This window comes from Fukomys damarensis, unplaced genomic scaffold, assembly GCF_012274545.1.
Source record: "Fukomys damarensis isolate Sample0158 unplaced genomic scaffold, DMR_v1.0_HiC HiC_scaffold_9, whole genome shotgun sequence".
Classification (NCBI taxonomy): domain Eukaryota; kingdom Metazoa; phylum Chordata; class Mammalia; order Rodentia; family Bathyergidae; genus Fukomys; species Fukomys damarensis.
In genome coordinates, this window is record NW_022900921.1 from 40,808,390 (window position 1) to 40,835,561 (window position 27,172).

Consider the following 27,172-nt stretch of genomic DNA (forward strand, 5'->3'; position numbering starts at 1 on the left):
GCTGAAGGCCCAGTCACCTAACACCCTTGGGGAGTTCCCACCTGGGTACACCCGCACACTTGAGGGACACGTTTGGGGTGGCTCTCCTCTGTGACCTCATCACCATCATTGTCCACCAAGTCTGCTCGACTGGAGGACATCACCAGGCCCTGTAGCTGGGGCCCTTCCGGAGCCACAGACTTTCTCCAGATAGCAATAGGAATAATTCTGTTTCTCATCTCTAAAGGATCAGTCTCCTTTGCCACCTCAAGTTTGTCATCTTGATAATTGTTAGGTATTTAAGGAGAGTAACCAAGACAGGAAACTTAGACAATAACTTCCTTAGCGCAGCCATATAGCACAGGAAAAACAAAACAAAAACAACGCAGCCCCACTTGCACGTAACAGTGTCACAAGCTGAGCACCCTCACCACCACCCAGGCAGACGTGGTAGGGGTCTCAGGGGCCCACCCAGGGGTCACAGCAGGGAAGTGGACTCCACCACCACCCTCTTCTGCACAGGCAGAAGCTGCTGCCAAAGGCTTAATCCCAGGAGCCCAGGCACCATAATGAAAATGGCTAGGATGCCACGCAAATCACTCCTCACACCAACAACAGGAAAGTCACAATGAATGAGGAGATAGAGGAACCGACGCTAAGACCAGGCAGACACTGGGACTACGTGACAAGGATCTCAGAGCAGTCATCATACAAACGCTGTGGCAAACAACTACACACTCCGAAACTATGAAAAACAGTCTCTGCAAAGGCAGAGAAGATTACAGATGATTTGAAATGGAGATTTCAGAACTGATAGACACAATCACCAAAATAAGAGTACTGAATGGCTGAATGAAGAATAGAATGGAGAGGGAAGAGAAGATAATCAGAGAACCTGAAAATAAAACAACAGAAACCACCCACTCTAGGGAGAGAAAAGACTGGAAAAAATAAACAGTCTCAGGAACTTGTGGGGCTGTGATAAAAAGTGAAACCTTTGGGTCAGCAGCATGCCAGGAGGACCTGGGCTGGGCTACAGAAACAGTCAAATACATGAGAACATAACTTACTCCACAGAATGAGAAAACATTTGCAAGTCACATATCTGGTATGAGCTTGTATTCAGAATACATAAAGAATGATGACCACTCAGTAATAAAAACACGGCACAGTTTTGTTTTTTTTGGGTTCTGGGGATCAAACTCAGGACCTTGCCCTTGTGAGGCAGGCAGCACAACCACTGAGCTAAATCCCCAGACCACAGCACAGTTTTTACAGTGGGCAAAGGATCTGTACAGACGTTTCTCTAAAAATGTCTATGCATGACTAGAAAGCACATGAAAAGATGTTCAGCACCATCAGCTGCTAGGATGGGCAAACTGAAGCCAACAGGACAGCTACCATGAAGGGCAGAAAAAGGGCTGGGGTGCAGCTCAGGGGCAAGCACACACACAGGATGCAGGAGGCCCTGGGTTCCCCAGCACCGGGGAAATAAAAAACAATGACAGATGTTGGCAAGGGTGTGGGAATGTAAAAAAGGGTGCAGCTCTGTGAAGAACGACTCGGTAGTTCCTCAACAGTCAAGTTACTTAACTGCTCTGCAAAATGAAGTTAATATGCATTTTGGTGGAAGCAGCACTACTGACATTAGCTATAATTATTATAGCAATTACTGTTGTGATTATTATTGCTTGGATCTATTAGTTCTGTCCCCCTATTATATATACTTTGCTAGTTTAAAGGCATACATAAAGCAGCCGTGAACTAAGATACATACATAAAGTTCCGATATATCACAAGGACTGGTTTATAGACTATGTGCTTAATAAATTAAAGCAAAGATTATTTATTTGCAAATAAAGACATAAAGGTTTGACTTTCCTGCAAGAAAGAAGGCAGCACCCCAGGGCGTGAGGGGTGTGATGGCACGGGGCCTGAGGAAGGTCAGGTGGCGGCTCGCTTCAGACCTAACCACACCGAGCGCGTCATGCCCTGCATGGCCTTCACCTCCTCCCAGTCCAGTTTGACGTCTGAAACCTCATCTTCTGGCTCCGGCTCCTTCCTCAAGGCCCCCTGGGGGGAGGCAACCACGATGGGCAGAGGACCACATTCCTCCCGGAATTCTACCACGTGGAGCCCCTTCTTATCAGCCAAGCGTTGATGGGTTTCCTGGCAAGAAATTAAGAACGTCATGATGTTAAATGCCGTACCAGTTGGTTCTGGGAATGTGCTTTGGGCTAAATTAGGGTGACCTGTCATGGATGGGATCATCTCAGCACCACCTCCCAGCCCCGGCTGGGTTGAGGAATCCACACTCCCTAACTGTACCTTGCTGTGCCAAAAAGTGAACTCGAATCTCATCAAGCCCTTGGGTCTAAGTATCAACTTGTAGGAAATACAAGGAAAGGAAGACATAAGGACACACAAGTATTAATCAGCACCAGACTGGGAAACACTGCAGGACAAACCACCTGATTTCCTAAAAAAAGAAAAGCCAAGTATGCAGTGGGGGAGTGGCTCTTGGTGGAGTACTTGCCTCACCTATACAGGGCCCTGGGTTCCCCAACACTAAAAAGACAAGGAAACAAAAGAGGGCGGGGAGCGGGGAGAGGGAAACCCACAGACTTAAATGACACAGCATACACTTAGCATATGTTGACATTTTCTGCAACCTGTCAAATTGTATAAAAATGTTTTTAAAAATCTGACAAATGGAGACATTTGTACAAACAGATTGGATATCTGAATGCACTAGGTTACTGCTATTACAGCAGTATTATGAAGTATTAATGGATGAAATGAAATGATGCCTGAGATTTGGTTCAAAATGACGGGGCTAGGCAGGTGTATTAAGGAACAAGGCCAGCCGTGAGCTCTGAGAGAGGGCTGTGGGGATTCACTGCACGGTGTGGCCACAGAAGTGTGGAAACAAGCAAATAAATTTAGTGGATGGTTTATTCACTGTTCCTTAAATACGTGATATGTTTATTCCCATGTGAGACTTTACAGCAACTTTGTACTATGTATTCTAATCCTACAAATATATTAAAATTAGATAAAAGATAAACTGTTTCATAAAGAAAAGATAATTTAAATTGGTGTCTTAAAATGAAAGGCAGTCACTTAAACTGGCAGCACTTTTATCTTTTTAGGTGGCACATTAAATATGAAACTTTATAACCAATGGCATTTTAGGAGAGACGATGCATGTAACTACACCAGAAGGCTCAAAGCAATAATAGAAAACAAAAGGACCACAGGAAAGAACAAGTCTGCAGATCCATAAACATGGCCTGTCGAAAGCTAACAGCCTGGTTACTTTTAGCAATTAACCCTCCAACAAGAGGTTTGAATTCAGAAGTGCTTTGAAGGGTGTTTATAGTACTAATATACACAGAAGTGGCTCCCGAAAGGTCTCGTAGTCAAAGGCATCTTGATGTTACAATTCATTTTCATGTTGTCATCAGAGATCCGTAATATTATTCCATGGGTCATCTTATTCAGAAACCATCCCTGCACCCTAAAGTCCTCGGCCTGGCTATTTTTGGCTCAGCCACCTCTGCCCCATGCTCCAGGGCCAGCCCAGGCCTGCGGGCAGGTGAGGGCCTCAGGGGTCATGCAGCACCCTCCACACAGAGCAGAGAGACTTCAAGCCAGCCAGCCAAGCAGAACAGCCCAGGGCTCCCACCTCCAAGGGAGAACACCGAGGCATCCTGGTGTCCCACACTCCATGAACTCAGGGTGTCAGCCTGAACTACCTATGCAAGAAACCTTAAAACTAGGCTTCTCTAGTGTGGAGAGTCCATGGGGGCTTCCCTCACCCCGTACTGACTGGAGGGGCTGACTTAGGAAAGGGACTTGCTCTTTTATAGTACAGTTGGAACTACAGTCAAGTACATCTTTTTTTGTTTGTTTGTTTTTTGAGACAGGATCTCACTATGTACTTGAGAATGACCTGGAACTCACTATGTTGCCCAGGCTGGTCTCAACTCACAGATCCTCCTGCCTCAGCCACATGCATGCTGGGATTATAGATGTGTGCTACCACGCCCTGCTAAAGAATCTCATACAATTTTTTTTTTGTACTGGGACTGAACTTGGAGACTTGAGCTTGCCAGGCAGACGCTGGAACCACTGAGCTAAATCCCCGGCCCATAGTACATATTCACAATAAAATATAGATTATAATTCCTGGCTTTAAAAAACACTAAATTTTGAAACTTAAAAAAAACCCCATGAAGTCCTGTATGTGCATCAATACATGCATGGATAAAGAAAAGGTGGTATTTACACACAGTAGAGTACTCCTCAGCCATGAAGAAGGATAAACTCAAGTCATTCATACGAAAATAGATGGAGCTTGAGACCATAGTATTAAGTGAAACAGACACACAAACTTAAGCATCACAGAGTTTCTCTTATATGAGAAACCCAAAACATAAACTATAGAGCAAAATAAAAAAAAAAAATAATAGAAAACAGGGAAATATCTTTTATAAAAAAGAAGGGAACCAAGAGATGCAGGGCGGGGTAGGAGCTTAAAAAAGAATGAAGATGTGTTACGTATGTGCACCAACTGCCCATGATGAATGTGACCAGCATGTCCTGCAAATGTGCACTAAAAATCCCTGAAGTATTTCTGGAAAGGTTAGCTTACCCTCAACTCTCCTGTGGCTCTGACCAACCCAACAGAGCCAAGACACCAAAGAATGCCTGGGTAGCCCCAAGAGCATCTCCAGGGGCCCCCAGCCAGTGTGGCCTAACACAGAGCGGAGTCCAGATGTTACCTGGCGGGAGAGGCCCTGGAAGAGGCCACGGGTGAGGTTGACCATGTTGATGGACCCGGAGACCTTGGCGTACATGTCCTTGATGCCAATGAGCCGGCAGATGGTGATGATGGCCCGGTGACAGTGGAGGCCGTAACCTAGGGAAGAGGAAAGGCCGTGGTGGGCACTTGTGCTGTTACTCTGCTGGCCTCTAGGTGACTTCGACTCTGGATTTGGGAGATAGCATTTGGGCTTCACCACTTCCCACTGTGGAACTCTGAACAACTTAGTGAGCTTCTAAGATGGCACTCACTTCAACAGGATGCTGTGAGGGTCAAACAGAATAGGTACATGCATCTCTTAAACATGGGGGCCAAAACCAGGGCTGTTATGAAGACCACCAAGGCCTGAAAACTCCTGACACCCACATCCATGCTAAAGCTCAGGGACACATCTGTCCCCCCTTGAGTGCAGAGCACTCTGCCCCCAACCAGGAAACCCCCTCTGCTGTCTTTAGTGACACACCGGCCCTAACTGCCCTCCCAGCCACTGGCTCAGCCCTCTCCCCTTCCTCCTGGCCTGAAATCTTGGAACCAGGATTTCTCCTCCGGCACTTGCACTACTCTTATCCCCTTGTCATCTCTCCAGAAGAGTTTTAAAAACATGAACCAAACACACTATTCACAATTAAAACCCCTCACTTCCCACTGTTTGCTGAATTAAGACAAAATAGAAATGAAAGACTTCGAATCTTGCACAGGCTTCTAGGCTTGAACCTGCGCAGCACCCTGGCCGCATCCATATACACATCCTTGCTTGGGTTTGTTTCCCTTTCTCCCAGGTCTGCCCTTCACCCCTCGCCTTCAAGGTTGCATTCCAGGTGCTCCTCCTCAAAGGTTTCCCTGAGGAAGGTACTGGACGTGGCACCCACCCCCACCGTGGGCAGCCAACCCTAACACAGGCATTCTGATCACAGCATTCAGACACTCGAGACACCTCTTACCCAAGGTTTCCCCTCAGTGGCATGCAGGCCCCAGAAGGGCCAGGACGGTTAGTTTACTGTGCAATCCCCAGAGCCTAAGTCAGGGCCTGGGCAGAGCATGTGGGGGTAAGGGAGATCAAAAGGTCCCAAGCTCAGGCATTCTGATTTGGCAGACACAAAACTTGGCACACATCTGCCTGCTTTGAGCTAAAGATCTACTCTAAATTGAATACTACTGGCCTCTAGCTTCTGACTATTCATAGTGACTTGGTACCTGTGTGTCCACACTACAGTTGGAGGTAAGCATGTAACATATTCTCACCTAGAGCAGTCCTACTTCAGACGCAAACTGACTGTGGACTCCTTAGCTAGGCTGGATTAGGCTGGGGACTTCACCAGGTGCTAAAGACAGGTTCTGATGGGCCCTTTGTCCTTCTGTGTGGAGTTACACACATGGGGCTTGTGGGAAGACTGTGCATCTACATACAGATACGTACGTACACACACACGCACACAGGCACACACGCACATGCCTGGAGGATATAGAAAGGAGCACGAGGCAAGAGCTGGAAGGAGCTCAAGGTCGACTCTTAACCCACACTGCTGCTGGACACTTGGGTAGCAGCCTCCCTCCCTGTTGCCTGCTAGGCAGAGCTCATGGTGAGCACCAAGTAAAATGTGTGCTATACACAGACTGGGCCACAGCAGACACCCACAAACGGCAGCCATCACTTTGCACACGCACAAACCTCTTTGCCACAGTGGTCACAGTCCTACAATAATCACCTGTCTGTACTCTGCAAAATGCTGGGCAGGGACGGTGTCCAAACACACTTGTGTAATAAAAGCTCAATCAGTATGTGTGTGTTTCCACAGGAAATCCTTTGCTATGTTGGGTGAAGAACCAAATACTGTCCTGCAGCCAAGATGCAAGTGCTCTGTGGGAATCCTGCATTGCCAGTTTTCCTTGGGAGATTTACACTGCATACAACTCTGTCATTCACACATGATGCGCAAAGGTATGCCTTTCCTCCATGCACGAAAACATAGATCAGGAGATGTCTATGAAGCATCACATACTATTTTAGCTTCAAAAACAAGATATCCAGCCCTAATATACAGGTAATGGTTTAAACTATATAAAAACCTAAAGAATACTGCTTTGATTAAAGACAAGGAAGATTTAATTAAATTAAAACTGTAAGAGGCTTGCTTGTTGCTGCTGCTGCTGCTGCTGCTGCTGTTATTTTGTGATACTGGGGAGTGAACCTAGGACTGTACGTTCTTAAACTGTAACAATCTTTGAAAAATCACTCAGGTATAAATATGTCTACACCAATACTGTCCAACAAAAATTGATGTAAATTAGAAACAGAAGTCATGTATGTAATTTTAGATTTCTCCTAGTGTACTTTTAAAGTTTTTAAAAATAAATTTTAGTAATGTATTTTAATAAGCCAACATGTCCAAATATTATCATTTCATGATTATTATCTACAAAAATACTGGTGAGTTAATTCACAGTCTGTTTCAGACCAAGGCTTTAGTGCGCACTTTATACTTAGAACTCAAGGGCCACACTCCCAGTGCCCGATTGCCCCACTGGCTGGTAATCACTGTACAGAACAGCACAGTTTGAAACCTTGTTGCCTGAGTGCTCAATTCAACACCACTTACTAATGAAACAAACAGGCTTTACAAGGCATTTGAATGATTAAGTAGAGCATTTAAGCAGAAGGCAAGTGCTACTGCATTAACACAACTAGCACCGGCTTCAATTTTTTTCTCTTGATTTATTTCCATGCTGTAACTCTAGCAGAGTTCTGTTAGAAGCTTTAATATGAATTTTAAATGTTCTGCCTCTGACACAAACTTTCTTAGGTTTATAACTAGAGGTTTATGAAATCATCGTTTACTGTAGACGAACAGAAGAAACATGAATCTGAATGTTTAAGAATCCTACACCCAGAGTGCACCAGGCATGACCAACTCTGCTGCCTGCATCCCAGAGCTTCTGTCAGCAGAGATCATAGAAAGTGCTCAATGCTTGACTTGAGAGGCTGAGGCATGCCCAATGTGCTTACCAGGCACCAGCCTCCAGGTCCCAACTCAGGGACAAAGAGATCCTCAAAGAGAGCCTGCAGTGCTAAGTGATGGGAACTGAACATACTGTAAAAACAGCAACCTCTAATAGCATCTGATAGCATCTAACAGCAACGAATCCTCTAGAGAAGCCAATGCTCCCGCTCATCCTAGCCCAACTCCACCCCTGGCCTCTCTTTCCTCCCCATGTGCTCTTCCTGCCTACGGCTCGACTGCTTCCCCAGGAGCCTCTGCTCCCTAAGCCTCCCTCGGGCCTTTCCTTGATGGAGCTGTCCAGATGAGCTCAGGTAAAGGGGACCAAAGACAAGAGGGAGGACAGGAGAGTAGGGTTTCCTGCTTCACCCTCAACTAATGTTAAGAGTTTTTACTTACCTCTGGGTTGTCTCTTCATCCTGATATGTGTCCTTTTAAATCTTAATGAAATGTCATGGAATACTGGAAAATAAAAACATAAACACAACAAGGATTAGATTCACGGCTTTGACACCTCTGGAAATAAAACAGGGCACTGCGCACCGTCCTAGAGAGTCAGCACATGGTGGCCAGTGACCACACGGACCTCACTTACTTTATGAACCTCCCCAACAGACTAAGCCTGCTTCCACCTTTCATATCTTCCTAAGAATGAAGTAAGACAGGAACACAAAAGTACCCACAGAGACATATCGCCTCAGGCACTGTAAATTCCAGAAGGAACGAACAACACTCACTTGTATGGTCTTCGTATCGTTCTATGTAATGCAAGTAGTGAATTGCTCTGTTCTTTGCCTAAAGAAAGGAAGGCAAATGTTTTCCTAAATCTCTTGCTGGAGTTCAAAAATATTTTTTATAAAAGATTCTATTATGAAACAGTTCACTTACGCAAGCATTTTGTATATACTTCTAAAAGACGAGAGCTTACAAAAAGCATAACCACAGCAACAATATCACACTTAACCTAACAATTCCCTGGCATCCTCGCACATTCCGTCAGTATTCAAACTTCCACAGCTGCCTCATAATTCTGGTAAGCAATCACAAGCCTGGCCACAGTGATGAAAAGCACAGAAGTATCTTTATGCTCTGAAATGGTTTATTTATCTATTTAGGTACTGGGTACTGAACTCAGGGCCTTCATATGGAGTTACATCCCCAACCTTTTTCTTTGTTTGTTTGTTTTATTTTGAGACAGGGTCTTGCTAAGTTACCAAGGCTGGGCTTGATATTCTGGTCCTCCTGCCTCAGCCTCCCAGAGTGCTGAAATTATAGGTAGTGCACCACCATCTGGCTTCATACGGTTTTTTATAAGTAAACTTTGACAGATTCATGAGGAAGTTCTGGGACAAATTATTATTTTTTTGTGGATCCCTCACTATCCTTTACTACATGTCAAAAAAGAAAAAAAAAGCATGTACATACTTTCCTGAAAGCGTCTACCCGTTCAGTGGCTTTCCCAATGGCAAAACCTTAAAAAGAAAACAAACCAAAAATATGAAAGGAGAAATCACTCTGGCACATTCTTTGCCTTTTACACATTCCTGGACTGGGCTCCCATAGCACCTTTTTACCACCCCCAGAAAACCTGCTGTCCACACCCAACAACACATCCAAGGCTACAGAGACTTGCTAATCTGTTTGAGGCATTTTAGAAATTTTACATTGGATAGATTATGAAATCCAATGTTAGATGCATAACACTGCTTTTCATTAATCTCCAATAAAATGAAATGCACTTAATTTTAAAAAAATAATTATGCTCTAAATTAATACAACAAAGCATTTTGGGGTCACTTTTGGAAACAAGATTAAAACAACCAGAAAGGGTAGAAGAAAACTACATTGCTATCGAGTAAAACAGTTTTAACTAATGAGGAAATAAAACCAATTCTTCCTCAATTTGTGAATGCTTAACCCCATGAAAACTCTAACAGATGTTTCACATATTATAACGAAAACCAGCAAAGTCTGATGTCCCCAGGGTACCGGTGTGGTGTATAAAGGACATATATGAATGTGGCCTCACGAAACAGTACCGGGCAGCAATTTCATTCCAAGAATTTTTCCCCATTGCTGTACTTGCAAAAGTGCAACAAACATGTACAAGAAGCTCGCTTTTTAAAATGGTAAAAATGTGGAAATAACATACTTAGCAATAAAGAAAATATTACAAAAATTAATCTGTGTAACAGAACATGGTGGAAAGAACACAGCAGAATCTGCTGATGCTGATACAAAAGCTCTGGATGTAACACTAAGAAAGGAAAATGTGCAAAAGTTTACTGCTACAATATGACCCCTGGGTTTTCTAATAAAAGATAAAGGGCCAATATATGAATACGAAATTTCTGAAAAGATATTTTTAAAGAGATGCAAAAGTGACTATTAAGTATGGTTTCTTTTTTCAAATTTTGAGGTCAAGGGCTGGGGAATTACCTCAGTGGTGCCGCCGCCTGCCTCAAATTTTGGGGTCAGAGTCTCACTAAATTACCCCAGCTGGGCTCAAACTTTCGATCGTCCTGCCTCAGCCTCCCTGAGTGCTAGGATTACAGCCATTTTCCACCAAACTTGACTTTTAAGCACAGCTTCTTACAGCAGCATATCATCTATACATATTTTTTTGCTTTGTGTGTCACCAAGGATTAACTGGCAGTTTTCCAGTTTTTCCCCTTCAACAGGCATGCATAATTTCAAATGCACATGTTCATAGAATTTTTACAACGAAGTATAAAGAAGAAAATTTACATGGTTAGCAAATCTACTGACTGCAGTAAACATTATTAACCTTTCCAGTGTATAGCCTTCAAATCTTAAAAAACTGGGAGTGTGCCTCGCGAGTGCAAGGTCCCAAGTTTGATCCCTGGTACAAAAAATTGGGACTGTATTATGCAGTATTACATTTTTTTTCAGCATTACTATGCAGTGACTTTTTTTGTAGCTCTTTAATTACTACAGAATATTACACTGTATAGCTGTACTAGTGTGTAACCAAGGCTATACGGGCTATTTTCCCCACTAATTTTTCACTATTATCAGTGTCGTATGCCTTTTAAAATATCCACTGTCCTTAGAAGAAGGAGTAGGTGGAGGAAGAGCCATTCTTTCATTTTTCTCTGAAGGTTTCACAAACTCTGAAGGTTTCAAGATCTGTGGGCTCGAATCAGCAGAAAAGTCAGGCCAGCAGCAGGGACACATAGCCCCCAGCAGGGCCCACGCCACCATGGCCACCACTGTGAGCAGTGTCATCAAAACTTACCTGCAGCTCCTTTCCCATTCCCCACAGCGACCAGGACACGGATTGATTTCTTCCTTCCCTCTTTTGCTGTCATATTGAAAACATTTCTCACCTAAGAGACATAGGGTGTCATCAATAATAGGCCTTAAGAAGGTTTTAGAGCAGGGGACTGGTGGGACCTGGGACCTGCCTGACTCACTCAAGTGACCATATCACCCCTTACTCCACAAGCAGAGTGACAAGTGCTCTCCAAACAAAACCACCCTCTGGACTGACACCACACGAACAGAATGAAAACGGGACTTGCTCTTCCTTTCACAGGGTTAGAGAAGATACACCTGTGGGAATCCCTAAAGAAATCTGAAACCATACAACTCAATACACCCTATCTTAATGATTACACTACAGGAAAGAAAAAAGTTGTGGATTAAACTTTGAAATCTTTTATCGCTGATTATACGCCCTATGCCACTATCAGAGATGTTAAAGTATCTTAGAAATGATGAAATGCAGCACACAAAAATAATGGCACAGGCTTGGATCTCTACATTAAGGATTAGGATAACTGAGAATAGAAAATTTAGAAATACCTGCTTATTTTGAATACAGGAAAATAAGCATTGTTTTTCATCCTATTAAAGACCAGGAACTATGAAAATGTTAAATAAATTGCTCACATGGTAGCTGGCTGTCTAGCTCATGGTGACCCCTTTCCTATAAAATGGAGCTGAAGGAAAAGAGAGATTGGGTCCATTGTTGTGGATAATCTTACAGGAAACCATAGATACACAAGAATTTTACAAAGGGAATAACTTTCAAAAGCTAGAAACTGAGACACTAATACTAACACTTGTGAACATTATTTTAAATTTTATGATGTAACATACCGAAAAAAAGAATATATTCAGAGAGGTGCTATCACCACCTAATAAATGATTATTCCATTTGCTGTTACACCGACTAAGTACTCAGTGCAGCTCATAGGAACACTGTTTGAGAGGAAGCCATCAGTGATTAAGAGTGTTTAATGTTTACGTGACACAGACTTTGGTCTCCAGAGGCCATTTCCGTGACCAGACACTCTACTTCAATCTGAGCTTTCAGGCCACCTTCTCTGCCCAATCTCTGCTCCCTGAGTTGAGGGCTACATACAGCTGAGTCATAGCTCAGGGACAGATTGCTAATGCTACATTAGCTTATAGAAAGAGGAAATTTAAATCCTGATATTCACCATAGTACTCAAGCTGCCTTCACAACTTGGTAGCCCCTTCAAAAGGGCAGTAGTTGGGCCAGCCAATATCAAGGAAACAAAATTTATCTCCTTACCCAATTCAGCTTGGCATCTGAGAAATCATCATGCATGAAAAGCATTTTTTCCCACTTCCTCCTTCTATCCCTACCCCATCCACCCAACCGCTCCAAAGGCATAACCAGTACTTAATTTGACATGCCTACCTCTAGTATTCTGGTATCGAAATCCTCATACGTTTCTACAAGAAGAAAACAAACAAGTACAGGAATAAACGCGTCTGTACTATTCATGTACAACGCATTTTCAGTGCAGCTATCACAGTAGACCTGTGTGAGTCTCAGGTCTGCTATGCCACTCCCCAGGCCATGCCCTGTCCCCAGCATCAGCAGAGACTGAGCAGCACAGAGCTCACACACTAGGTCACTTCTCTCCCCTCGGGGGTACCCTCCTCTCCAGCTCCTCCTCTTCCTCCTAGGCTCCCAGGACAATGGTCCTCAGCCACCACCTCTCTTGTTCTCTCCACCTTCGTGGCCTCCTCCCCTTGACCAAGATACTAAAGTCCACGATTTCAATGAGGGTCCTCAACTCCTCCATCCTTCTCTCTCTCCAGCACTGTCCAGGCCAGAATCGACGCAGCTTGGTCACAGTTGGCCTGTGGGTGCTGCTGGAGAGAAGTCAAAGTGCAGTCCAAGGCCACAAGCACCGTCTCCCACCCCACCCCGCTGCCCACCAGCCTTTCAAGTTCTTCTAGTTTATCTCTGTACAGCAGCAACCATGTCAAGTATTCATTATGTTCTTTTTTTCTTTTAAAACTTTCTACTGTAGGAAATTTCAAGTATACAAAAATAAGACAGCAAAATAAAAGCTTACACATCCGTTAGTCTTCTTCAACTCACAGCCAATCATCTTTCCTCTAAAAGCTCAAACTCCATGGGACAATTAATTCTGAGCATCAGTGCAGACGCCTCATCTCTGTCTGCACTGAGAGCTGGCCCACCCACAGACGCCCCTTCCCTACCAGCTGCACAGGCTCCCTGAACCTAACCTGCCTTGCTTCTGTTAACAAGTTAACCCAGAGGGCCGGTGATTTAGCTCAGTGGTACTACTGCCTGTCGCATAAGTGTTAGGTCCCAAGTTCAATCCCCGGTAACAAAAAAAAACCAAGTTAACCCAGAACCGAGACTCTGGATCTGGGTCCCCTCTGGGGGTGGTCTGTGGCTCCTGCTCCCCCAGCTGAAGCTGGGCCAGGCTCTGAACACACTTGCCTCAACCTCTTCCTGCTGCCTTAAGCCAATACTTCCAGGAATGCAGCCACTCTTGTCTGCCTCCTCCTGGCTCCTCCCTGACAGATGAGATTTCCAGATGAATTTTACCTGTTTGTGTGCTCAGGAGTGGCAGAGGGACCCTGTTTTCTAACTTGGCCTAAGTATTAGTGATCTTTGTCTCCTGTGTTTTTATGAGACTTAATGACAACTCTCTGGCCTGCTGGCTTCTGTTATGGATACTACATTCACAGGCCACATGGCTTCCCAGGTAGCCCCAGGGCCACCTGTGTCTGGGAAACCCAGCACCCACATGCACCACATTAAAGGCTCTGAGCAGCCATGAGACAAAGGCAGCTGGAGCACAGGGCCTTCCTTCCTTTCAAAACACAGCTGGGACAATAATGTGGCAAGTTCTTCAGGGATGCTCAAATCCCTCTTTGGCAAAAGGCAATCCAAACAGGTAAGTAAATAAAACCATGTCAAAACATATTCTAGAATTACAAGCCCTCTCCTGGTCAGCAAGAAAGCCAAACCAGGCCTCAGCTACCTCCATTGGGCCCGGGGTCAGGGGGCCCAAGGCTGACGCCACCCCACGTGTTGCCGCTCCACCCGCGTTCCCGCTTCACTTTAATCTTCCTCTTCCGGTCCCACTCTTCTCGCTGCTGGAGCATGTCAGCCTCCACCTTCTTCTGCTCCTCCTTGCTCCTCTGGGCAATGGTTTGCATGGCCCCATTTTTCATGAGAGGGGCATTCAGGCCAGGCCACAGGAAACCAGAATGCCCTGAAGGTTTACCAAGAGAAATAAATTTAAAAAGCATTCATCTTTTAAGTGTTAAAATACCAAGCGATGTATGTACAGATAACAACACAGTTTTGGGACTTAAACTAACATGGCAGTCACTTAGTACTACCAAAGTTTTAAATAAACAACCCTACAAGTTTGGAATTCCACTTTCCAGTATCACAGGCTAGCGAAATGCTCACATGCAGCTTCAAGGCACATGTGGGCTTGGACAAGAATGTCCACTGAAACATTATCTATATAGGCAAAAACTGTCAGGCATGGTGACACACACTTATTATCCCAGCACTCAGAAGGCTGAGGCAGGAGGAATGCCCTGAGCTCTAGGCCAGCCTGGGCTACATAGCAAGACTCTGTTTCAAAAGACAAATCAATCAAGCAATCAATCAACCAACCAATCAACCATACACCCTACTGTATTTCATGAGAAATGTTTTGATGCTTCTAGTTTAAATTCATAAACTCCAAAGGAAAATACTTTAAAAGCACTTTAGCTGTTTTTGTCAGTTTACCTTCGCCAATACTCTGACCCCTATTCAAATCTTTTCTTCTCTTTTTCTTAGATCTTTTGCCTCTTCCTTTTCTTGCTCCAGCACCGGTCTCTGCTAAAGCGCCTCTCCACAGCTCATCTGCCGTCACTGTAATGAAACAGGGTTGTTTATTTTTTTAATACTGTATTTTTTTGAGCAATGACCTACTGTCTTCTCTTGAATGAAAAAGGCCATAGGGGCCAGCTTCACGGGTATCACTGGGGTAAAGAAAGCAAAATAAAATCATTCTCTACATGTCACATGGTTACACTTGGAAAGCCCAAGAGGAGCCAATTTTATTACTTTTTTCCACAAAATCCTAGTTACTTACTAGTGGCTGTTTCCTTGTTTCTCTTCCTGTCCTCTTGCCTACACAACCTCCACTGAGATAGTCAATAACTATCCTTCCTAAACACAGGCTTCTTGGTCAAGCAAGAATCAACACTTCAATGTAAACCCACAAATCTGAAGGACTTAGATTGTTTGCCCCACTCTTTTGATGCCCTAAACATCACTGACCTGAAAATGAGATATTCAAATTCACCTTTAACTCCAGGCTAGCCGATACATAGGGAAGGAAGCGTCTAAAGATATCTGACAACTAATCCTAAGTGTGCACGCGGGCGTGTTGTTGCATCACATGTGACTTTATCTACGTACAGATTCTGGCAAGCTGACTTATTTCTACTTCTGAATTTTTAGGATCCCAAATTTCATTTCCATCATACCTCTCTGTCAATATTACTGAATTTTATTGGTATAGCTACGTATTCATTGGATTTAAAGTCTGCCTTCCCAAAGATTTCTAGCCTTTTACAGCTAACCAATTATTTTATGACCAGGTTTTACTGCATCACCGAGTTGTTTAATAAAGCTGAGTGCAGAGGTGCACACCTACAATCCCAGCTACTCAGAAGGCTATGGCAGGAGGACTGAAATTTCGAGGCCAGCCTGGGCAATTTAGCAAGAAATTGTCTCAAAATAAAAAGGGCTGGGGAGGTAGCTTAGCGGTAGAGCACCCCTGGGTTTGATCCCTAGTACTGCCAAAACAAAAAATAGAGCTACATAAATGGTATCCTACTCAAAATTTCTAAGATAGATAGATAGATAGATGGCAACTGAGTACCTTCATTCTCCTTTTATGAACCTTTGGGTTTAGAAGTTCAACCTGTCCCGTTCCTGAAGGACCCTACCTCAACACTCCAGGAAAGTAACATGGGAAAGGAAAACCTTTTGGATTTACACTATTTTTCAATACTTTATATCTAGGGCTGGGAATTTAGCTCAGTGGTTCCGCCGCCTGCCTCACAAGCACAAGGACTCAAGTTCGATCTCTGGTACCCCCCCCAGGAAAAAAAATTTATATTTATATGGGATCCCACTTTGAAAACACTCACATGTAATATAGCTAATCTTCATGAAGAAGTTGGAAAATGTGAAATTTCACATTACAGGCTGCTTTGTGTATCCCTGATGGAACAAAAAATAAAGCTCAAACTTTAGATCAATGCTAATTCACATCAAAGAACCACAGGTTCAAAATAAAGTGCCAACCTCAAACTAAATTCTTCCTATAGAACTATTTCCCCCTCACTCTCTAAAACTGATGGCACTGATGAGCCAGGCATTGCTTTGCACTTCTGTAACCCCAGTACCCAGAAGGCTGAGGCAAGAGGATTGCAAGTTCAAGGCCAGCCTGGGTTACATGGTGAGTTCAAGGCCAGCCTGGATTATATAGCAAGACCTAGTCTCAAAAATAAATAAAAAGTGCCAACAAATGCTATTAAAAACTTAAAACTTTACTTGTAATGGGGCCATACTAAGAGGACCATCGACTATAGTTCACCTTCACTAGAAGCAGAATCAGTAAATCATTTAAAACTGCTCTTAAAAAAAAAAAAAAGGGAAGTCTTTATTTTAAAAAAATGAGTTCTTTGTCCCAGGGATTTAGCTCAATGGTTCTGCCACCTGTCTTATAAGTGCAAGGACCCAAGTTCGATCCTCAGTACCAAAAAAAAAAAAAGAGAGAAAGAAATGAATTCTTGTCTTTGGAGATGTGCTAAAATATGAAGTATTTTGTACTATGTGGGATTCACTTCAAAGTAACTGGAGTGGGGGAAGTGGAAAAGGTCAATGGAACAAGACTGGCCATGAGGTGGCAATGGTCAGAGCTGGGTGATGCACACAGGGGGTTTCAATTATACAGAGAATTACACAATTTTATAAAATTAGTGAGATAAGCCAGCCACAAAAATCCAAGTACTACATTCTTTCTATGAGGTATGGAAAGCAGTCAACTTCACGGAAACAGAAAGCAGAAAGGCAGCTCCCAGGGTCAGAAGAGAGATGCTTCCAGCTCACAGAGTCCATTTCCTGGTATGAAAACACCTGGAGGTCGGTGACACCACAGTGGGAGCCTCCTGACCTGAACTGGGCACTCGGGAGTGGGAAAGATGGCAAATCAGACGTTATGTGTATTTTACTACACAGAAAAATAGAAATAAAACTTTAGAGAGAGTTAAAAAAAGGTTCAATTTTAAAAGGATCTTGACAATGAAACAAGAGTAAGACTCAATTGAGTTAATCTTTTTTAACTTAAAAGGAAAATAAATTATCTAGCCACATTTGAAACAGATACCAAATCATGTATGCTACCTTATTAACAGCTGTTAAATGTTTTTATACTTTTAATTATAAAAATTATTTTTAAATATGAAAAAGGATAATACAAAAATTAATCATAATCCCATTGTCACTATTATATTAGAATAGCTTTTCTTTATATGTGTGTGCACATTTGACCGAATTACTTGTCTATTTAAACAAAGTTAAAATTATATCATGTGCATCTTTTTTTTTTTTTGAGATAGGGTCTTGGTATGTAGTTCAGGCTGATGTTCAACTATGTAACCCAGGCTGGCCTTAAACTCATGACAATCCTCCTGCCTCAGCCTCCTGAGTGCTGAGATTACAGGCATGCGCCACCATGCCCAGCCTCCATAAGCATAATTTTGTTTGCTTGTTATACTCTACTTTTTTTTTTTTTTTTTTTTTTTTTGGTACTGGGGATCGAACTTGGGTCTTTGAGCTTGCAAGACAGGTTGCAGAACCACTGAGCTAAATCCCCAGCCCTGCCTGTTATACTCTAAATCTTTTCCTGATTTGGAAATATTATTCATGAACATGATTTTTTAAATGGCTACAGGTAAGTCCAAGTTGAATTAAATAGATTTACTATTATGGCAACTATGTCATTCCCTTGAAGAGCGATTAGGTTAATACATGCATCTCTTAACTATCACAGCTATATAAAATAAAATCCATGTTTTCTATGTACCCACATATAAAATCCACTGTAGCGTCAGATTTGATATACTATACTGGGCCAGCACCCCCCTCGCAGTGTTGGGAATAGAACCCAAGACCTCACACATGCTAAGCAAATGCTCTGCCGCAGGCTGCATCCCCAGAGCCCAAGTTCTCTCTTAATCATGCCAGGAAACACTACTTACTAACTTGGATCAAAGGAATTTAAGTGGCAGGCTCTTTCTATGGCAGGGGATAGGCTTAACAAGGAAATCAACATGTACTCAAAGACTGTGGGGGATTTTTTGGTTTGTTTCTTGGAGATTAAGAAAACTAAAGACTATCTCCTATTGAAAGATCTAATTTCAACTCAGCCTGCCCACTAGAGTGAGGCTCAGTATGACTTGGGAGTAATAACCCACAAGGTCACAGTCACAGACCTGAGGACAAGAAGACCAATGCACAGGCAGCCACAGACTTGGGATAGGGTCAGGATAGGGTCTATTACAGTAAGGGGCACTGCAAGAACAAGAAGAGTTAGAGAATAGGCTTTTTAAAGCAGGGAGAAGGCAACTAAAAATAAAAATTCCCAAGCCTATGACTCTGATACACTCCTCCAAAGTATGAAGTTAATTCATTATAAAGGGGGGGGGGCTCTATGGGCACAAGGGGAGAGACTAAAAGCCCCAGCTCTGCCCACACCTTCGTTCTTTGCAGCTAAGTCCATAGGAGTGCTCAGCTATGAGGATTCTGACAACCCACCACTGCCTAGTCTTGTCTGCCTAGCTACAGAAGTGATCTCCAAACTAAAACAAGCTGTGCCCCATGAGATACTCTTGGTCACAGCACTGCCTGGGAACAGTCCCCGGACAAAGACACAGTGCACCACCCTGCTCAGGGTTAGCACAGTAGCAACACAGGGATCTGAGTTTATATTTTCTGGTTTTTTTTTTTAAACCTGGCTTTATTTATTTTTTTACTTTTTTATTTTAATGTTACACAAGTAGGTATTAATAAAGAAAATATAAAAAACACTCTTCTTACTTTTGGGAAGAAAACAAAATTTCAAAACAAAATAGAGAATAACAACAGTTGATATACTGTGTATCATGACTTTAAAGAATGGCCAGAGTACAAGTCATAAACAAACAAACAAACAAAAAAAAGACTCTCTTAGCTAGGCATGGTAGCTCACACATGTAACCTCAGCACTCAGGAGGCTGAGGTAGGAGAATCACCACAAGTTCAAGGCCAGACAGAGTTACATAGGCCAGTCTAAACTCCATAGCAAGATCCTGTCTCAAAAAATAAAACAAAACAAAAAAAGCAAAGAATCTCTTACAAAGAAGAAACAAATGAAAGGACAATCAATAAACAAAAGAAACTAGTAATAGAAATAGGAAGCACAGAGATTTTCAAACAACTCCCCAAATTATTTTGTTGTTTCAAAAACATTCTAAGATAAATGCTAATGTGCTTCATTTATTTTTCTGTTTTTACTGAGTATTACAGCAGGATCATGAATTGCCTTTATTATCCTACTTTCTTTTAATCTACCTAAGTGGAATTCAATCTCCATTTACTACTTGACAAGCTAAATTTAGACCAAATTAGGCTCTCAAATCCAATAACTAGGAATAATGTGAGTAAAATAACATCTTCAATTAACTTTTCCTGATTTGACACCCCATCTCTTCAGTTAAGGTACAACTGAAAAAACTGAGTGTATTCTTGGTGTGGCTCTAAATCCAGTGTGTTTGGGCCACAATTCAATACCCTGGAGGCCTCAGGTGTCACAAATGAGGGGAATGAAGTATATTAGGACTCTGCAAAGTACAACTGTAAGTGGTAGATCATTCTAGGAGGTATAGCAAGGAACATTTTTATTTTAATAGTAACTCACAAACTAGTCAGTAAAATGTTAATTAATTTAAGAAAGAAGAAAAATCCAGGTATAAAAACACCTTTTGTTCTCCTGTTACACGGCAGGTGACGTCTGTGCACAATCTACGTACATTTAGTGAAGAAACTGTAGGGTCTACACTGCTGGCCTATCAGTCTGCTGGGAGAAGAAATACAGCACTGTGTCTGCAGCGCGAAGCGCAAGCTGGTGAAATGACGGTCATCCCTGGCGCCCCGTGGTGACAAAGTGCCTACAGGTAGAAGGAATAAAACTTTGAGTTAGGTGTTTCACAGCTGTGGAGAAACACTGACAGATCAAGTTGTTGTTACTATAAAAATCAGTCACAAAATCCCAACCTCTTAAAATTCATATTTTGAGGACAGTATGTCTTAAAAAACAAACAAAAAACACAAAAAAACATGTGACTGTTTTGATTTAGAACAACTTAAATGCCCATGCTAGTCAGAGGAGCTGTACTTTTTTTGTGCAATGAATGCAGCTGTCTAAGGAAGCAGATCAGCCAGGCTTGGTGGAACACACCTGTACATTCAGCATTCAGAGGAGATAAGGCAGGAGGATCATGAGTTTGACACCAGCCTGGGCAACTTAGTGAGACCCAGTCTCAAAATAAAAATAAAACGGGTGGGGATGTGGCTTAGCGCAAAGGCCCTGGGTTCAATTCCCAGTGCTGCCCCCAAAAAGTTAAATCTTTACACAAAATTAGCGCCTTCTCCATCTTGACAAACCATTTTTCACATACTGTGGCTGGCTGGAACCCTTTCAGTTTGAGGTGTGACAGCAAAACTAGGACAAATTGTTTTTTCTTCCTTCAAAATTTCAAGAAGGAAGACTGGGGAAGTGGGCAGAGACAGACTGTCCACACCAGGATTTCTGAGCTGCTTTACCCAGCCAAGCTCAGCAGTCTACATGGGGCAAACAGCACCCTCTGCTGTATGCAGCTAGCAATGCATTGATTTAGAAGCACTGCCAAACTGGTTAGGAAAGGGAGAAGCCAAACAAGGCCTAGAGCATCCCACCTTTTATGTTTACAAAACAAAGAGGGAAGGGAAGATGTGTGAATACATTTTATAGACTAACTCCAGAAATATAGTATGTACAAGAAACTAGGGTACCAATGGTTTCCCCTAGAGAAGAAAACACAGCTGGGCATGGTGGCACTCGCCTGTGATCCCAGACCCTGGGAGGCAGGGGCAGGAGGATCACCAGGAGTTCAAGCCGAGCCTAAAGTACAAAAGCAGAGACTCTGTCGAAAAAAGAAAAAAAACAAAAAACCCCCAAAGAATATACTAGGTGCATTTAAGGTTGGATATGAGAGATTTGCTTTTCTCCACTGATCTGGATTTCTTTCACACCATGTATCATTTTTCAAAAATTTTAAGAGGCACATCTGACTGATCCCATGGGAGGTGGTGTCAAGTGAGGACAAGGCATTGGGATGGGAGGAAACAGGACTGTGCTGACCAAACAGCACTCACCTTCGGAGCCCCACATCACTGGAGAACCCAGAGCCTGCAGGAGCAGTGTGGGGATAAAGCAGCTCTAGAGAGAAAGGGAGCTGTCAGGTGCTGGGCTTGAAAAACAGAAAACCAGTGTGACAATGACAACTGCTTCACCACCAGTGGAATAAGAAAGTTAAGTTGGTTAAGGAGAAAAATGATATTCAACGGTAGCAGTAAGCCATTGAAACATCCCCACCACATTTGGACACTAAAAAATAACAGGCTAACTTCCTTTGGTCACTAGAGATCACTGAACCCAACCTCTACATTTCACAGGCCAGGAAACTGAGGCCTAAGAGGTTAGACCTGTTGGAGGGCACCTGACAGGTTAGGAGATGGGATTTCAACCACCAATGGCTCGGGTCCCAGCCTTGCCATTACTGGCTGCGCAATCCTGACCAAGTCACTTGCCCCTCCGAGACTAACTTTATGATCTACAGAACAGGACCAATAACCTCCTTATAAAAGCTGGTGTGAGGATTAGCCAAGAAAACATGTTTATGCCAAACCCACAGTAACTACCCAGTACATGGGAGCCACTATTTTTACAGCCTCGAACTGTGACAACAGCAATCATAAAAAATTTGAAAACTATGTGCCTCTACAGTTCCATCATAAAGAGGGCCAGGGATTTAGTTCAGTGGCACTGTGCCTGCCTCACAAGCACAAGGTCCTGAGTTCGATCCCCAGTACCAAAAAAAACAAAACTACAGAAGTGCTAGATGTGGTGATGCACACCTATAATTCCAACTCTCAGGAGGCTGAGGCAGGAGTATCACTGTAAGTTCAAGACCAGCCTGGGTGACATAGTGAGTTCAAGACCAGGCTAGAATACATAGCGAAGGGCCTGGGATGTAACTTAGTGGTAGCACACTTGCCTCATAAGCTCAACGTCCTGAGCTTGATCCCCAGTACCAAAAAAAAAAAACCTACAGAAGCAACTCTAACTTTAAATCTTATGAGAAAACACAGTCAATGAATCTCACCACTGCTGAGAGTCGTAGTCTTTGATGCCAAAACAGAAGCTGTTGGAAAGGCACTTAGGGAAAGCTGCCTGGACCAGAAATGACCTGTAAATTAAAAATAAACAAGTAAATAAATAAAAACATATTTCTACATGAAATTGAACAATTTAAATAGTCATACCCAGAATAATAATATTAATAAAAGAAGTGAGACAAGTGACCAAGTCATTTCTGGGCTCCATGACAGGTAGCTAACATCACATCCCACCTTCCCCCTTCCTCCTCATATCAACTGTCACTGAGCCTTAGAGTCTCCTAAAAAATCATCCACACAGCCTGGCACCCAGCACGCAGGAGGCTGAGGCAGGAGGATCGCTGCAAGTTCAAGGCTACATAGTGGGTTCAAGGCCAGCCTGAACTACAGAGCAAGACCTTGTCTCAAAAAAAACCAAAAAAAACAAAAAGAAATCAACCCACTGTCTGATGCACTCTCCCCTCCAGCCTTGCTGCTTTTCTCTGTTCAGGCTCAGCCACAGGGTAACACCAGTCTCCTAACCCATCTCCAACCTCTCTTAAGTCACTGTCTTTCTAAAGCAACAGATAGAGTCACTCTGTGCCCCTCCACCTTGCATGCAGAGCAGAGTGTAAAGTCACTGCACAGCCGGCAGTGCTGCCCCTCAGCCCTCCTCCCTCCCCCGCCACACCAGAGATGTGGTGGGTCCCAGTGCTCTGCTCCACTCACTGGCCTGCTGATACCTCAGCTCTCAGTGAAGCCTCTCTGTCCCCTCTGCAGCCCCACAGCCCCTGGCCCTGAATGTCCAGTCCCCTGCAACCTCTCACAAGGCGTGGCGCTCTAGAACCAGCTGTGACAGCACCTCTCGGCAACTGACTTTTCTCAGTTGTTATTTTTATGAATACATGATTGCAGTGATGATTACATTCATGCTGGGGAGTAGCACATGTCCATAACACATCTTAATTCTTATGTCCCCTCCCCTGCCATTTCTTGGTCCCTTCCCATCTGAGAAAGATCTTTCTGTTTCCTATCACCTATCTTCCATTTTGCTTTTTAATTTATTTACACTTTGGACTTCTCATGTAAGAGAAAGTATTCAATATTTAAGCTGTGTGTCTGATTTATTTCACCTAATACGATCACAAGGCACATCCATTTTCCAACAAATGACTCAAATTTATCCTTTGTTGTAGCACATGATACTCCATTGTGTATAAATACCACTTTTTCTTTATCCATTCGTTTGTTGAAGGGCAACTGATTTTTGACAAGGATCTCAAAACCATTCAATGGGGAAAGAATAATATCAACATACAAAAGAATAAAGTTGGGGGGTCAGAGAGGGATTTAGCTCAGAGGCACAGCGCCTGCCTCACAAGTGCAAGGTCCTGAGTTCATTTCCCATATCAAAAAAATAAATAAATAAAGTTGGACCCCCCCCCACCTCCTACCACATGTAAAACTTAAGTTAAAATGCATGAAAAACCTAAAAGTATGAGCTGAAACTATAAAAATCTTACAAAGAAACAAAGGGATAAATTATCATGACCTTAGAATTGGTAACAGTTTGTTAATATAAAACCAAAAGCACCAGCGACAAAAGGAAAAAGAAAAAAAACAAATCAAATTTCATCAAAATTTAAAATGTGTGTGTTTCAGGGCAAGGGATATAATACAGAGCATGCATGAGGTCCTGGATTTGATTCCCAGCACTGAAAAAAAAAGTGTTTATACTTGATCTTAGCCAAAAGGCTGAGAAGCAATAAAATGTGTTTTTAAAAAAACTATCAAGAAAGTTAAAGACAACACATAGAATGGGATAAATTTTTGACAAATCATAAACCTTACAAAAGATTCATATCTAGAAAATACAAATAACTCTTACAGTTCAATAACAAAAAGACGACCCAGTTTTAAAGTGGACAAAAGATTTCAAAAGACTTTCTCCAAAGAATTGTACAAATGGCTACAAGCACATAATAACATGTTCATTACTCACCAGGTAAATGGAAATTACAGCTACAGATTAATATCATTTCAAATCACTAGAATGGCTATAATAAAAAAGACAGATAATAAATGTTGGCAATGAGAAATCAGAACCCTCATGCACATGTAAAATGATACAGCTACTTTGGAAAACAGTCTGGCAGTTCCTCAAAAAGTCAAACATGGAGCTCCCATTTTATCCAGCAATTCCACTCCCAGGCATACACATAAAATAAAATGCAAGTACATACACGTACACACACACACACACACACACACACACACACAGACATGTCTGTAGAAATAGTAGGCATAACAGCCAAAAGGTAGGAATGACCCAAATGTTCAACAGCTGAGCAATGAACACATAAAAATGCTGTACAGAGACACCAGACAATATTATTCTACCCTAAGGAAAGCACTACTGACATATACTACAATACAGATCAATCAGGACAATATGCTAATCCGCAGAAGCCAGTCACAAAAGACCGTGTATCACATGGTTCTAATTATATGAGCTGTCCAGAACGGGCAAGCTACAGAGAGAAGGAAAGATAGCGGTGGGACAGCGGGGATCTGGGCCGCGACAGCTAAAACGTACAGATTTTCTTTTTGGTGATGCGAATGCTCTAAGCCGGTGATGACGACTACACAACTCTGTTAAAATACTAAAAACTATTATCGTATACTTTAAACTATACAGCGTGTGAATTATAAGGCTGATGACAAGAGTTCATGCACAAGAAGGAAAAACAACAGACTTTGGAGCCTGGTGCTGTGGGTGCAAAAAGCCGTGTTCCTTAGTCTAAACTGTGAACCGTTTTCTTAATCTCTGTGTGTCTTAATCCCCACATTTGTTACAAGGAGAAAAATAAAAGAATCTACCTCACACATCACACAACATTTGGATGGAAAGCAGGGCCACCTGGCTATTTAAAAGGGGACTCGCGGGGCCGGGGATTTAGCTCAGCGGTTCGGTGGCCTGCCTTGCAAGCGCAAGGACCCGAGTTCAATCCCCGGTACCAAAAAAATAGATAAAAAATAAATAAATAAAAGGGGACTCGCGAAAGGGGACACGCGGCCACAAAGCGGGCAAACGAAAAGAACGATCGGGGCAGATATTCCACCAGATGACTACAGGTCAAGTACTACAGCAAGATGAGTCACAAGAAAGAACGTTTCAGTTTTTAGGAGTCTTTGGAGTTTAGAATTATAAATGCTCGACTGTGAATTTACAATAAAACAGGGCAAACCGAGAAGGCAAGGCCAATCACGAAGCGGTTCCTGGATGAAACCGTACTAGAGAACAGCACAGCGCCTTCCCGGGGCTGCCGGCAACCAGCGTGGGTTGGGGAGGGAAGAGCAAAAGGTGCTTTCTGACTCTGCAGTCACAGGAGCACCGATCACACCTGGATCTAAAACAACTGAGACTAACCCTATGACTCTCCCAGCGAGCTCCTCCGGCGACCCTCAGCCCCGAACCCAGGGTCGACCCCATCCCGCTCCTCTTCGCCGAGGACCCAGTTTCCTGGGCAGAAAAGAATCCTGGTCGACAGCCTCCAGTTCACGCTCAGCACTTCACATTCAAGGGCCCAGAATGGGACAGAATGAGCCCAAGGTCACACAGCGAGCGAGCGGGAGGGTGGAAAGTCGGCGCGAGCGGCCGGCGGCCACAGCTACTCTCTTCCCTCCGCCCGGATTTCTTCACAGACCCCAGCTTCCGAGAGCTCTGATCCCCCAATTCCCGCACTCACCGGCCGAGCCTCCGCACTGCGCAGACAGGTAGCGCACAGCGCGTACGGCCGCCGCCATGCTGGAGCTTCAGCAGCCCCCGCGGCCTCCCCGTAGGGCAGTCTCTCCTACCGCCTGCCGCGACTGCTCCGAGTCAGACGACCGTCTCACCCCGCAGCAGGACGCCGAAGACCGAGACCCAAGCGCCAAGTCCGGTCTGAGCGGGAGACTGTAGGACAGGCCCCAGAGAGAGTTCAATCAGGCGCGGCCACAGACAGCCCTGCGGGGTCCTCGAGCTAGGACCTGGAGGCGGGGCTTGAGCTGGGTGGGCGTGGCCGACACCCCGAGTCTTACTGTCGAGGGCGGGTCACCCGGCTCTACCCGGTGGTTCTGCGGGCCATTCGGAACCGAGTTGTACCTGAGGACCCTGTCGAGGGTTTGGTACTCACGAGCACCAAAAAGGCTAAGTGGTAAAAAGATCCAGGAATAAGACACATAGGGTAGGCGCCCAGCTCCAGGAAAGCTCTGACGTTGATTAGATAAGGCGCTTAAATCACCTAGGATTTCACACGCGTGTGTGTTTGTTCATTCTGATTCTAACGGTCGCACACGCAGGTCCCAGCCCTGGCCCGTGACTTTTTACTCTCCACGGCCTTGGCCACATACGATCCCACTTGCCAGAATGACCCACAAAGAGGGAGACTAGGAATCCTCTCCGATTTTTAGTTTTTAAATTATCGGACATACAGAAAAATAGAAAATAGTGACAAGACAGAGTCAAAGATTATCAAGGCTGACACAGCTGCTTCCTCTCTTTCTCTTTTCCTTTTTTATTTGCTGACAAAAATA

The 27,172-nt window shown here is 43.5% G+C and overlaps 1 protein-coding gene and 1 long non-coding RNA gene across 3 annotated transcripts in view; one reads left to right on the forward strand and one right to left on the reverse strand.

Annotated features, from left to right (window-relative positions):
- The window catches only part of LOC117285382, a 30,163-nt gene extending 9,889 nt beyond the window's left edge, over positions 1–20,274 (forward strand). The window contains exons 2-3 of the long non-coding RNA XR_004516434.1: positions 6,604–6,746; positions 20,186–20,274. This is a non-coding gene — a long non-coding RNA (uncharacterized LOC117285382). The remainder of the gene's footprint in view (positions 1–6,603; positions 6,747–20,185) is intronic.
- Mrps5 (mitochondrial ribosomal protein S5) lies at positions 1,802–26,565 on the reverse strand. Of its 2 annotated transcripts, XM_033761687.1 has the most exons (13): positions 26,347–26,565; positions 24,600–24,654; positions 22,606–22,689; positions 20,212–20,349; positions 14,873–14,998; positions 14,106–14,339; positions 12,497–12,531; positions 11,063–11,153; positions 9,229–9,275; positions 8,541–8,598; positions 8,203–8,265; positions 4,767–4,903; positions 1,802–2,148 (listed from the first exon to the last, which is right to left on the reverse strand). In XM_033761687.1, exons 2-13 carry the CDS (start codon positions 24,634–24,636, stop codon positions 1,924–1,926), a joined length of 1,275 nt encoding a protein of 424 aa, XP_033617578.1. In that variant the 5' UTR covers positions 24,637–24,654; positions 26,347–26,565; the 3' UTR covers positions 1,802–1,923. The 2 variants fall into 2 exon arrangements, with proteins under 2 accessions (XP_033617578.1, XP_010636463.1); XM_010638161.3 differs by lacking the exon at positions 24,600–24,654 and having other exon boundaries at positions 26,347–26,564.
- Positions 26,566–27,172: the final 607 nt, after the last annotated feature.